Source organism: Anopheles moucheti, chromosome 3 (genome assembly GCF_943734755.1).
Source record: "Anopheles moucheti chromosome 3, idAnoMoucSN_F20_07, whole genome shotgun sequence".
NCBI lineage: Eukaryota > Metazoa > Arthropoda > Insecta > Diptera > Culicidae > Anopheles > Anopheles moucheti.
Genome location: NC_069141.1, coordinates 52232968 through 52247299, shown reverse-complemented (window position 1 = coordinate 52247299; position 14332 = coordinate 52232968). Strand labels below are relative to the sequence as shown.

Sequence of the window (14332 nt, the reverse complement as noted above, 5' to 3'; positions counted from 1 at the left end):
GAGTGGTGGTTAGTCATCAAACAAAACAAATCTGGTAGGATGTGAATCTTTTTTCACACATTTTTTTTAAGGATTTTTTGTAACAAAATTTCTCAAAATAATAATAGTCAAATTAATAGTAATAGTAAAATAATTTTTAAAGATAACATTAATCTTTAGACATGCTTCATTCACATTATTTCCATTTAACTTTCAGTTTATTTCCGAAAACATAGCTGTACCTGTGCTTTCTTCTTTCAAAGAGTCATTCTTCGATCTGAAACATTTGCTTTAATTACTATAACTTAAGGAATACATCTTGCAGGAATACTCCTACCGCAACCACTCAACAGCCTTTGGGGGAATCTGAAGGCTGAAACAACGCAACAATACCATTGTCTGCAATAAAAAAATAATAATTTTCTTACAACAGCGGTGCACATTCTTTCCTTACATGGAAAGCGCATCCATTGTAAATGTTTTCACTCCTATCCAGTACAACCCATTTATTGTGTTAACAACTTACTGTGTTTACATTGTACACTGCTTCCGCTGTGTCGATCTATAATAGTCACTTTTGATTCACCCTCGCTATGCATTATTAACAAACCCTAAACGATCTTTTCACTTTCAACCTCTGACCTCATTAACGCATACACTATTTTACGGCTTTATTGTTGCAACGCACAAGCCACACTGTCCGTTGGTTGCTGCGATACTGATTCGGTCATGTCCATGGTCATGCTTGTTCGCATCGTACCTCTCTCCCTCTGTATGCCATACTAATTCAATTCAATAATATTGTCATATTGTAGTACAACACATGTGAAGGATCGTTGATAGCAACCTTAATCACGCTTCATCGAATAAGGATCCATGGGTTTAATTTTGAAGCTCATACTTTTATTCAGCCGTGATCTCCATTTTATCATTTCCAGCATCGCAAACTGTGGTGCTTCATAAGCTGTACGATTTGTGTGTATTTGTCCACCTCAATTAAACCTCAATATATTATATACAGAAAAGTGAATTATGTAGTAAAACATACTACTGTAAATAATTCAAGCTTTAAACAAAATATGTGCAAGAAGTATAAAATATGGCTCAAACTAATTAAAAGCATTCAACTGCTTCTCCGTGATAATAAATCAAAACGGCCTGGCCGTTCAAACGGAAACTATCTAACTGCGTGTAAAAATGATTGTAACGCTGGTCGGTAAAAATAAAACATCTTCACAAATGTACAATTTGTTCCTCTGTCAGCATTTGCAACAGAGCATTGCAATAAGCACCAATAAGTTTGTAAAAATCTAATGAAAATAATGTACAACCGTTCCTATTAAGCACTATGATTTGTGGCAGTTCCGTGTGGGCGTGTTTCACGCCCTCCGCTCGGGAGCATGCACCATGTTGCAGATAGTTCGCTTCAACAGTGCAACATTTCGTATCGAATTCACACAGCTTTCAAAACGCTTTTCGATGCGCAACGTTGTCTTATTGTATTCTCACCAATGTCTCTGTGCTGTTTTGATCGTATGCGAACTTCATGGGAGGGAGGAATTTTAAATGGTTCCTACACTATACTTAGATTGCACTCCATTTTGTTACGTAGCTTTTTATAGAACACAAACAAAACAACTCCTGTTTAGACCGTTTCATTAAACACAGCACTTTGGATTCACGCACTTGGCTCAACATTTCGTGTCATAAAAATGTTTAACGTTTTGGGACAAATGTACATGAACGATGGGACACAGCTTTGAGGAAATGTTATCGGTAGGAAAGTTCTAATGTTTGATATGCATCTGCATCAGCTAATGTGGGCTTGTGTTTTTTTTAATGAAACGCTATGATGAAATACGGGGACCTTCAATAAGCTCTTGCAAGCTCAATCAATTTAACAGACCGATCAGTTGAGCTTCATCATGGAAAACAAAAACTTCAACTTTACGTACGTACGATATATAGACGCTCTTGAATGATTAAGTACATGCGTACTTGTATAAGTACCTTCCTTCTAACAATCACACCAGCAGTATCAAGCGCACTCGGAACATATTATTCCATTCCTTCTCGGGTCACACACTGGCCTCGTCTAAGCTAACATTTACCTCTGTCGGAGGGTACAACTAAAATCAGCACATAGTTTCATTTAACGGCGGCTCGGTATCCTCATCCGTGCTGCTCTTAATGTTCGACGATAGCTTCGCAATTTCGTCCTGTACCAGGTTCGTGCTGATGCACGGTATCGGTGCACTCGTGTCCCGTTGCGGAACCTCTTCCGTGCTGGTGGAGCTACTTTCCTTCAGCCGGCTCAGTACACTCTTTGGTCCCAGAACGCTCAAGCTGTCGGTGAAGCGGGTCGACCGTGGTGGTTTGTTCGGAACCATCACCGAACCGGACGGGACCGAACTACCCGGGACGGAACGTTCCAAGCCCTCCGGGATGGACCCACCACCACCGTCCTTGTTTGCCTTATCTTTGCTACCTTTCAACAAACCCGGGCGCATTTCCGCTGCGGTTGAGCTGCTACCTAGTGATGAGGTGCGTTTGGTCTGGAAACCACCACGTTCACCGTCCGATGCTGCGGCGGCGGAGGCCGCGGCCACCGCGGCTGCCGCTGCTATCGACGGGGCTGAAACCATTTCGATGACGGTGGAGTTGAGGCTCGTTTCGCCATCGATCGACAGATCGTTTGTGATCGACGAGTTGTCAATGTTGAACGAGCTGTTCGTTTCATTCGAGCTTTGCTTGATGAATCGGTACGGCTGCAGCGAGTACTCCGTATCGGTGCTGGAATTTTTCTGCAAGCTCTCACACGACTTCTTGTACAGACGACTGGCACCATCGCACACGGTGGGATTAAGGAACGAGGATTGCATGTACTGCGAGTTCCGCGGTGAGTTCTGGCTGGATAGCGAGAGCGGCGAGTTCTTCGAATCACGCAACGAGTTCCGGTTCGATGCGGGTTGCCGTTCGTTTTTCAGGGCGAAATCCTCGTGACCCAGACTGCTATCAGCCAGCGAGACGATGTTCGATTTGGACGGCGTTACCGGCAATTCGATTGCCGTCTCGCGCCGTAACATTTTCCGCGGTCCGTGCTCTTCCGGCTCGGTATCGTCGAAGTACTCGTCACTGTCGTCAAGCGAACAGCGTGTTTGAAACAATTTTTCCATCATCATGTAATCAACGTCCTCACACTCTTTCAGATGCTGCTTCTCGATCAGGGCGGCGAATTCGGGATTCGTTAGTTCGTTTACATTCTTAGTACGATCTTCTGTGAAGGAGAGGAACAGCAGAGTTAGAAACAGTAACAAGAACGATTGCGTACACTACTAACCCCTCAGCGAACTCGTGGGCGATGCTATCATGTGACACACGCTCTCCAGTTCATCCGTAATGGAGGTGTATTCTGTGTGAATCTGCAACAGAAGATGTCGTCCCTTCGGAACAGTCCGTTGAACAGCTGGAAACAAACAAATAACATTACATTTTTATTTCAGACAGAGTTCTGTATTTGAGACAACTCACGTTGATCGTTGCCACTGTCCGGTTCCGATTGCGTGATACTGTGCTGTCGCTTGGAGAAGCCTATCTGATAGAGACTGGTCTGAGATTTATTGATGTCAAATCCACCTCCGGACGCACTTTCGGAATTCCTCCGTCCACCTATTCCACCGCTACCACCACCCGCTGCTGCTGCTGTACCGGTCGATTGGACACCAGCAGCTCCATTCGTTGGAGCACTAGTGCCAGGTCCACACATGGACGAGTTCCGGCGTCTTCCGGCCCTGTGCCGTAAGCCTTCATAGTTCGGCTCGACCATATCGTCCAGCGTTTCATCTCCGACCAGCGTTCTATCGTCCGCTCCTTCCAGCGGGGTTAGTGTGTCCTTGCTTTCGGTGCTAGCAGTGTCCTGTCGAATATTCAAAAATGGAGGCGGTGGCGAAGGTTTGATCGTTGGCATGTCTACCGGCGAGAGTGCCTTGGGGACGCTACCCACCGGGAACATTTCCGAGTCTTCCGAGCGGATGGAAAATTTGCGATCCCGTTCGTGTTGTTGAGAGACCTGAAATGTATTGCAAATTGAGACAGCTTTAATATAAAAGCGAATTCGCTTATGTGCATCGTGTTGCAACCCTACCTGGTCAGGGGATCGCTCTGCTTCACTTTCCTCCAGAACCGTACGCACCTCGAGATGCTTTCCATCATCAAAGATGTATGCATCCGGTCGCACCTCCGTCAGCGATCGGTTAAACTTTTTCCGTTGCGTCGTGGGCGGTGGCAAAATGTAGCTATCGCTCTCCGAGATTGTGCGTGTCCGATGATCCATAATCATCCCTGCCGCCATACCGCCGGGCGGTGCATTCCCGCTCACATTGCCCGTCGAACCCTGCGTATCGTTCATGAGCGTGTGTGCGGACATGAACCGATGTATCACATCCAGGTGGTTTAGAATCTGTTCGGCCGACTCTTCCACTTTCCGCAAACGGAACTCAATGTTCTGCACGGCCGCACTTTGGATGTTCTCCTTCTGGTTGATGTCCTCTATCTTCTGCGCCATATGGTCCACCCTTTCGTCCGTATTTTTTATACGTTCCTCCGTCGACTGCTGCAGCAGTATTTCCTGCTCGCGAAAGTAACCCTCGACGCACTCCTCCTCGAAGTCGTACAGCCGCTCCATGTCTTCCTTTTCGAGAAACAGCTTCAACCCATTATCGCGCGATTCCTGCAACCCTTTGGCTTTTCGTATCGCGTACCGGAGCAGCGAATAGAAATGGCACAGCGCTATCAATGGTGGTGGCAGGACCGGTTTCTGCTGGTACTCCATCACCACGGTGAACCGTTGGAACATCCACACCTGGTGCGAGACGGCGTTCACCTCGATGAAGATGTTGTTGAACACGGCAATCAGCAGATTGATTAGCAAAATGTTCGCTATCAACAGATACATCGACATCGCGATTGGTGTCACCCAGTGGCCTGAAACCGGACAAAAGATAAACCCCGTTACCGTCTAATCCGTTTCGCGAAGGATGATGGTGCTGGTTGCTTGTTCAGTAGGCAGTGGGCGTCGCAATGCTTACCCGTCACGCATGGTGGCTGTGATGGGTCCTCACCGCACGGCGGATCAATATCGTCGGCAAACACTTCTCCGTACAGCATGAAGTATGGTTGATAGTACACGTCCCGTACCAATCGCCAGCTGGCATCGTTGTTCGGAAATAGGATCGCCTGTCGGCTTACACCGAAGCTCATCAACACCACCAGCAACAGCACCACGAAGTAAATCATGTTTTTCACCATCTTGCCCATCATCGTCACCAGTGGTCCTGTGGAGCAGCCGTACATACAAACCATGTTGGACACATCAGTAAACGTAAATCAATCATGATGCTTTGCTTTGCGACGTGAAGTAACTACGTTACTCGCGTCTATTTATAAGATAACTTGTTACTTGTGAAATGATTTAAAACGGATAATTATTAGTATGTGGGAAAACATTTACTAATATCCCCTAATGGGACACAAACTGTAATAAGATGTGCTTGTTTGGCAACACTGGTGTCAACGTCAACAGCACAGAAATTGTCAGACGCACGTGGACGGTGATGGCTAACGGTCGTACGAAGTTGAACAAAAATACGAATAAATAACAAATTATTACACAAACCACCAGGAAAAAGCAATAAGAACAGCACTTCGACGGGACGCTTTACCTACCCAAATATTTGTTTACACCTAGAATGTTTAATATCCGCAAATACCAGTAGATGCTATCCACGCAATATATCACCCGACCGATGTCCATCGTGTACGGTCGTATCCGCAATCCAAAGCCTATAAAGAAAAATATGATTGCGGCTGCATCGCACGGGTTCCACATGTTCCAAGCCCACACGGAAAACTTGTGCCTACGGAGAAAGAGACATGGTGGGACCAGAAAGGGCGTAACACGCTTTGATTAATAGTCGAACGGGTTGAAACACGGCGCGTCGGTTCGGTATGTATGCGAGATCCTTACGATATTGCCACCGGTTCGGATGATACGATCTCCCGTATCTTCTCACAGCCCAGCGTGGCGATATAGGAAATGGCGTAACACTCCTGCCAGCTCGGTGTTTCCTCCATTCGCACCAGCACGGTGTACGTGAACAGCACGAGAAAAAACACATAAGCCATCTGGAATGGGATAATCGAAATGTAAATTGGGCACCAGACGAGGACATTACACTACCGAACACTTACCGAATCGGCCCAAAATTTGGTGATGGGTGCAGTGTAGAACTCGTAGAATTTTTTCTTCAGCTTCAGGGGCCGCTGCTGGCGTCCGTCACTGTCGAACAGGTAGTCCTTGTACTGGGTGTTTTCCGAGTCCGTTAGGGAAACCTTGGAAGTGAACGTTAAATAAGGGAATTGTTTTATTTCTGCCTTTAGACAACGTATCCCATCGTGCGAGCAGGTAAACATCGTGCAATAATTGAATTGTTATTAATAATCAAAATACCGGCCAATAATATTTAGTACGGTGGCAATGCCAACAAGCATTCAAACAAGTGTTTAGTAACACACAGTTTTGACCCCACAAAGTTACAGTTTGTTTTACACAGTTTACAAAAGTTACAAAAGTTTTATAAAAGTACATCAAACCGTTATCTTAAACATATAAGTGCGATGTACGATCAATATAGTACATAAAATTAAAAGTATAATACAAGCATAATAAAAAATAAATACGTTTGTTAATAATTGTTAAACTCAAGGTAATTATGTTGCTACTCATATAATACACTATAAAAACCCAACATACTATCATGGACACAACTTCTAATGATTGTTATTACTATTTATGATATGGAAATGATACAAGCAACCAATTGAAAGCAAAAACCTGCACCAAAAGCAGCACTATATGCTGGTACTATTAATCTAGTCTACTCATCGATGTGTCCATTGGGTAGATGCAATTTATAAGTGGAAGCTACACGTGAGCAATACACACAAAAACCAAAGTTCAACCAAAAATCAAGCGATACTATATTTTGCAATCGAAACCAATAACAATTAACATCGTTCTGATGGAAGGTAAAGTGATGCGGACTAACTTTTGAGCTCAAGCATCCGGTCAGACCTACCTAAAGGGAATCGAAACAAAAAAACCGGGTGTTAGGTTCAAACATAAAACGTGTTTCCTTTTTTTTTTTTTTGCTGGAACTTTGCAACGCTTAGAACCATTGAATGACCAGAAATTTTGTTGCGTGCTTGTTGTTGTGGTGTGTGTGAAATGTACTCTATTTGCTCCAAATAATAAAACCATGTTTGTAACTGTATTGCAAAACTGCACCGATGCTATCTACTGCTAGCTTATTGCTGATTATCTGTATCGAGTGTTTATGGAATAAAAGGGGAATTATAAATAAAAACTATACGAATGTGTGCGCTGGTTCGTGGCATTGGCGTGGGAGCAATAAAAATTTACGATAACATGGCAACACTACTTTGTGGCAACGATCCGAGGTAGTTAAAATTAATTCCTTTACATTCAATTCCAAGGGCTGATATGGATCTTTTGGGTAACCGTGACTGCCTATACCCTATTCATCCCCTTGGACACATTAAATAAGCCCGAATTGGTTAGTCGCAACGGAAGCTCGTATTTACAACGGTATAAACTTTACAGTTTGGTCCGGGTCGGTGTGGTCGTGAAGGGTTTGCTCATTAAAAATCATCTTACACATTTACCGAATGGAAAGGATGACATTGAACGGCGACTTTTGTATCGGTTTAGTTACTGCATTTACATAAGCAAAGACATATCATTTACCAAACCCAGCATGGTACAGTGAAGGGATAGTGAACGAAGCGAACACGAGTTTTGGGAAGCTTTACACGAACGAAAGATGTACAGTTTGAAGGATCGCAGCAAGGGGACAGATAAAGCAAATATATCTGGGAATAGAGACAGAAAACAGCTTATTCACACGGATACGGACACGGTAACACAGACAATTTTGATGCTTTTTTTTGACAACTTTGTTTAAAAAACAACGTAAAGATATTTTCCCGAAAGAAAAACCCCCCAACAGTACAAATCGTAAACTCGTTGAAATGCTAACAAAGATGCAGTGTGCGGAAAAATAAAAGAACACATGTTAAAAAAAAACACAACATTGCGCAAGAGCTCGCCGGACTGTGTGTTAACCTATTTGACTTTGCTGTTGTTAAAATAGCTAGTGTAGTGATCACTGAATGAGTTTGATAAAAGAAAAAACAACATGTTTGCACTACTTCACTTAATTAATTCATCAATTTTGAAATTTCCCACTGTGCTGCTGATCGTGTGCTGCATGTTGGTGTGCCTTTAGTGGTTAGTGTGAGAGCGGACGATTGTGAGAGTAAATAATGTGATAAAATCAAGATAAAAACTTCTCCAATCATTGGTTCGATCTTTCTAAATCCCACCCGACAACCAAAACAAAAGAAAAACCAGTTAGGAACACAAAAAAACAACGTCTTTTATTAGCACTCGGTGGGATTCTGTGTCGTTTGCTATTAGGAAGATTAAAACCAGAGAAAACAAAACACTACACAGTCGACAAGTATACTTAGTGGTGCGCTCTCGGGCACACAAGGCACACTTACTTTTCCATTTTCCTGCACTTTGGTATCTTTCATTGAGTACGTATCGGACAGAAGCGCCTAGGATGAGAATACAGCAGCATGAAAGGACATTCGGTTCGGTACAAAATTCGGACGTAATGTAAGAAAACAATACCCAGACGTATATATTCCACCACCCTGCGCCCGGGGTTTGGCTCGGGGGTGGAACGGTACAAAGAAGGACATACATTTTAGAACACACTAACAGCAACAGGACTATGTGGAGTGCAGAGAGAGGTAGTGAGGATTAAAAAAAAAACAGGATACGAACGATACAATTGGACGAAAGGTGGGCGTGAAAAGAGTGTCAAAGGAATCGAAAGGTTACGTGGGCTTTATACACGTAATTAATAGTAGGAAGAACTGGGAATGGTGCTCTTCATAGTACGAGTAGTTTATGTAATGGGGATAGGTCGATCGAATTACTTTAAATCGAATATGTAATTATCCTTTTTTCCGAATAGTATTCCACATGGGACCATAAGAACGACTTATTTAATGTATGCTACATAATAACCTAGCTCCAATACAAATTTTACGGACCAAATGTTTGTTAATACTGGTATATTAAACTGACAATTAAGCTGCCAACAAACATAAAAATTTCCATTCACCAATTACCGGTTTTGCTAATTTTACTTCTCTTTAAGACACAGATTAGTGCATAGAGGTGTTTGTAGATATGACAAAGAGGGATTATAGAACGGTAGAAGATACTAGTGATCGAAGGAAACTAATGGGAAGATAAAATTGTTCTACTTAGCGGAAAATATTACGGTTTGCTACAGTGAATACCTGCGGTGTTGGCGCTGCACTTTCGCCAGCGGGTTTTGTGCTTTGAGTGGAGTTAGCAATAGCTTTCTACAAGGAAGTGAAACACATCACCACAAACAGGATTTGGTTTTTTTGTTTTCTCGACACATAAGGAATTTAAAAGGGGAAGAAAACACATCGGTTGATAATCGTTTGCCGACAGTGTTAGTATTTTTGTTAGTCGTTTTCCGAACATTTTGCACCCGTAGCACATCACCGACGAAGGCATAGTGGCGTAAATGGCGAAATGTTAGGCAATTAAGGTGAGATGAGTTAGGTATCAACCATACACGGGATCACGCACAGGAGAAAAGAGAAAGAGAGAAAGAGAGAAAGATAGATAAAATTCAGTGAGAAAATACGTGATCCTTCGCGGGGAGCAATGGCCCATAGATGGAAATCAAGGGTTACGGATGGTATACGGTATACTGAGATAGAGCGAGAGCGAGAGAGGTAGAGAGATGTTAAAGGTTTATACATAAAACCAACCACGAGGTAGCGTGGGAACTATAAACGGACATACCTCTGCATCCGTGTCCTTCTTATCGCGATCCTCGAAATCGAGGTATTGATTTTCCAGATGCTCCTCTTCGGTTTGAGGCATCTGCTGCAGCTCTTCCTTCGATTTAAAGTCTAGCTTCCTTATAAAGAATGGACATAACAGTCCACAGATAACCTTTGAAGATAAGAGTGGTAAGAGAGGATGAAGATAAACATTATGCTCGTGTTCAATGGTTTCCTTCCTTTACCAGCACACCTACCTTAAGATTGGTGTTTTTTCTCGTGCGCAACCCACCCATCCACAGGTCCGCCAGTATTATTTGGCTGCAGGGATGTGCCAGGATCGCACGGTGATTCGCTGCGACGGCCAGCGACAGACAGCTCTGGCTGGACCAGGACTGCAGCTCGCACGTTAACAGCCGCTGGGCCCGTTCCGCATCCTGTCGGTAGCAGAAGTCCAGCAGCTTCAGTCCTTTACTCTCGAATTCCTTTGCATAGCTGCGCAGCTCTTCGTAGATCTCCGTGTCGAGATCATCGTCCGCCGCCTCGTGTGCCATCGCCTTGTACAGCTTGCAGGCGACGAGCGACTTTGCAAGCGCTTCCTCCCCATGCGTCCACATGAGCAGTGCCATCTGCTGTCGCTTGGTCAGTACCGCCCAGATTAGCAGCTCGTTGAACGGTAGCTCGAACAGTGCCATATCGGACGTCACCGGCAGCAGCCCGGTGACGAGACTCATCGAGTTGATGCCGGCCGATCGCTGAAAGGTCGACGGTTTCCGGTGCGTATTGACGTAGCTGTTCATTACCTTCGCGTAGATCGGACGAAATTTGCGCCGCGTGTAGTACGATCGGTATGCACCACCCATCAGCTTATTGATGACGAGCCCGATGTCGTGCAGTGTGTAGACGTATCCCTTTGGTATGTGTGGCCGAACATCACGCAGGATGTATCCGAGCGTGTTGGCCGGCCCGTGCTTGGTGTTGTACAGCTCTTCCAGCCGTGGTATGGTGAGAAACTTGCGCATCGACACGCCATTCTCCAGCAGCAGCTTGACAAAATCGATACGGTCGTGCTCCAGTGCCTGCATCATCGCTTCGTCCAGTGCCCCGTGGGGCCACTCCTGACCGTACACAAATATCTCCGATCGTGCGATGTCGACCCGATTCCAGGTGAGTGCCAGACTGAGCTGCTCCGGTGGACTAAGGTGCTGTGATTTAAAAAGTGCAGTTAAAATCGTTTGGTCCAATTCCTGAGTATTGCCCTCCGGTCGGTCCTGGATGCGGAACACCGTAATCTGTGGAGCGAGAAGCAAGAGCAAATAGCAGATGAGAAATGTATCAGTCCATGCGGGCGTTTCTTCCCATATCCGATACACTTACGAGATTTTTATTTTTAGTGCATTGCAACAACTCCTGAAACAGCTGCTCCGCCTGCTCCGAGCTGACCTCGAACGTTTTCTGTATGATACCCAGCACGTAGTCGTGCATCGATTCCAGCACCGTCTGTTCTCCATTATCCGTCGCATACCTGAAACAAAAAGCCCCCGGAACCAGATGGACACGCGACACGGTTGTTAATATCCTGTTCGGGACGCGTTCAGCCGCGCATTTGGTACGAATGTAGGTAAAAGTGCATTACTTATGTACAAACGCTATTAAGTCTGCTGCCCGGCCTGACCCATCACACACTACTACCGGAACCGGTGGGTTATCGGTGACGTATTCTAGCACAGCTCTGATTGTGTTTGTACCACCTTCAATTACCAAGCATACTACGGGGGTGCTCGAGTGGGTAACTAGGAAAGAAGAATAAGAAGAAGAAGATCAAGAAGAGAACTCTGTGTCGAGTGAAGATACGATTGTCGAACGGATGAGCATAGTAGAGGTAGGGAGGTAGACAGAGAGACAGAGACAGACAGAGAAAAGGAAGAACAATAGTGTGATTGAAGTTTGGAAAAGGGATGATGATGTTGCACAGCAAACCGAAACCCGGATATGATGTGAGATGAACCGGGAGACGGAGCTAGAACTAGTACAACGATACACTATTCTTCACGAGGTTACAACAACCAAGCTCAATACGAGATTTAAAAGAAAACGATGTCCTGCACTAAGCAACATACAAAACACGATTACGATCAACATACAAGGGAGGAGATAGTCAGTAGAAGTGGTTTGAAAATAGCACATTAAAAAGCTACAGAGTAGAGACAATCAATTCTGGCATACTGCATCTTTTCAAGAAAAACTAATTAAAGCTACAGTGTGGAACCGAAAAAAAACCGTTGCCGCACACCCGATAATGGCCGAGAGTTAACTAAATCACTAAACAACCAACGGCTCTATCGCCTACGTAATGTTGAGCGGGTATGTGGGATGCAATCGGCCCTGTTATGATACTTCACACGAAAAAAACTGTATTTTTCTTAATGAATTAAATTAGTGCACGGCCAGACAGCTTGCAGCAACACTGGACTAAGCCTGAATGCTTCGGACACCGAGATCTGTTGCTAACGAGTAACTTAATTAATCACCCACATGAAGCCAATCGAAACAGACAGAGATGGAGTTTTCGGGCGGCAAAGGCAATATTATTCCAAAACTGAAACTTATGAAAGAAAAAACCTATATCGTTTCAAACTACCCGGTACTGTAACAACAGCGGATGGAAAATTACATCCACTCAGACAAGAATCGTTCGCTGCATTCATCATCGTTAGAGGGTAACGCGGTTGGGGACACACGAGTGCTGGACATTTGTGCAGATTTCCAACGGACCGATTCATCATCGACCAGAAGGTTCACTGGTGAAGCTGTCTAATCAATCTCCTGCAGCTCGAAACGGGGACGTACGAATCTCCTCATTGCCACCGTGCCGTGTTCTGCTAGATCAAATTAACCTCTCATTACCAGGATAACAATCTGTCCCTTGTAATTAGTGGGAAGCGTTCGGTTTTGCCTGTCTGGGATGCAACAGAGCTACGCGAGGTACGAGTACAACAATGGCTTAGATTTGAATCAAGTCGGGCCTTTTCAACCATTAAAGCCTTCTCAAGTCTCGGAAGCGAGCGAACCATTCAACCATGCGATACCCGGTGCGAACAATATAATGCGCCATATTTCAATTTTCTATCAACAACCTCCACACCACCGCCGTATCGTTTATGGCTGGCCTTGTTGTTCCACCTGATCCTACCAACACCAAGACGATGGTGGGATTTTGCGAGCTATGATAGCACCAAACCCCAAACAGGCCCTGCTCGGAAGGATACACTTATCCTGCTGACTTAATGAGCGGATTATCGGGTAACCTTTTGCAGAAGAATAATAAAGTAGTGAAACATTCAAGTGAAGCAGGAACGAGAGAGAAAAAAACGACTCTACCAAACATCCTTAAATGGGGCAGATTTTGTTTTTTGCTCCTTGCTCCTTGCTCCATTCCCATTTCATTTCCAGCAGAACAGGCGCCAAAACGCGACGGATTGTGTTTAGTTCGCATCTATTTTAAAATTAACCTTCCGTAAGCCCAGCACAACCCGTAGCTCACTCCCGTGTAATGATAAGGCGCCTAAATCCTGAATGAAGTAACGCTGCCGCTACTGTTGTTGCTCCTGTTCCGACGAGCCCTTGCGAAGGTTTTGACGCATTTCCATGGGCGATTGGACGAGAAAACAGAATGCTACACATAAAACCACTTAAGCGGATGGTTGAAACGGGAGCAAGAGGTTAATGAATTCAGCCAATATCTCACCGTGGCGAGTTCCACGCGTGTACCAAACATTTAAAGACGGATATCTCCAGTATTTGGAGAAACACTCGGTTTTGGTTAGTTTCAGCACTCGTTGGGTTCTTTATAATCTACCTTCTAGTAATTGGTGTGTCGTTAAAGTTAATTCTCCAGCGTCCACAGTGTCTCAAGCCTGCCCAATCTGGCATTCTAGCCCCAAAGGTGTACAGACCGGACCTTGGGTGCGTTCCTTACATCTTCCAACCTGAACCATAGCGGCAAGCGATTGTAATAAATCCATCGTCTAACGATGCTGCGACATGGCAACAGGTGCTTTTAGTGCTTTTGTTTTATGGCTTTGCTTACGATCCCGTACACCCGTTGGTTCCGTTCGTAGCGCCTGCTCGTAATGAGCGGGACATTTGATACCTTTTTTCGTTCTGTTGTGTTGTGTAGCGGCACAAGAATGTCTAATGTTATTTGGACAAGCGATTTCACTAATCGTGCAGAATTTATGTGGAACACAGCACAGTAAACTCTGACCGAGTCCTAATACGTCTAGCGCAACCGTAACGGTAGTATTGTAAAATAATTCCATCGTTTTTATCGCACCAGCGCTGCGCGTAAAAACTCCCTTCCAATGTTGCCCAT

At 44.6% G+C, this 14332-nt stretch overlaps 1 protein-coding gene across 1 annotated transcript in view; it reads right to left on the bottom strand.

Annotated features, from left to right (window-relative positions):
* Positions 1-169: 169 nt before the first annotated feature.
* Positions 170-14332, bottom strand: part of LOC128305547 (transient receptor potential cation channel trpm) — a 50377-nt gene continuing 36214 nt past the window's right edge. The window contains exons 9-21 of the mRNA XM_053043044.1: positions 11594-11750; positions 11335-11482; positions 10215-11249; positions 9977-10129; positions 8623-8679; positions 6229-6369; positions 6005-6162; positions 5704-5894; positions 5067-5312; positions 4124-4962; positions 3511-4048; positions 3320-3445; positions 170-3256 (exon numbers count right to left, since the gene is read on the bottom strand). Coding sequence (XP_052899004.1) covers positions 2115-3256; positions 3320-3445; positions 3511-4048; positions 4124-4962; positions 5067-5312; positions 5704-5894; positions 6005-6162; positions 6229-6369; positions 8623-8679; positions 9977-10129; positions 10215-11249; positions 11335-11482; positions 11594-11750 — 4931 coding nt within the window. The 3' untranslated portion in view covers positions 170-2114. The remainder of the gene's footprint in view (positions 3257-3319; positions 3446-3510; positions 4049-4123; positions 4963-5066; positions 5313-5703; positions 5895-6004; positions 6163-6228; positions 6370-8622; positions 8680-9976; positions 10130-10214; positions 11250-11334; positions 11483-11593; positions 11751-14332) is intronic.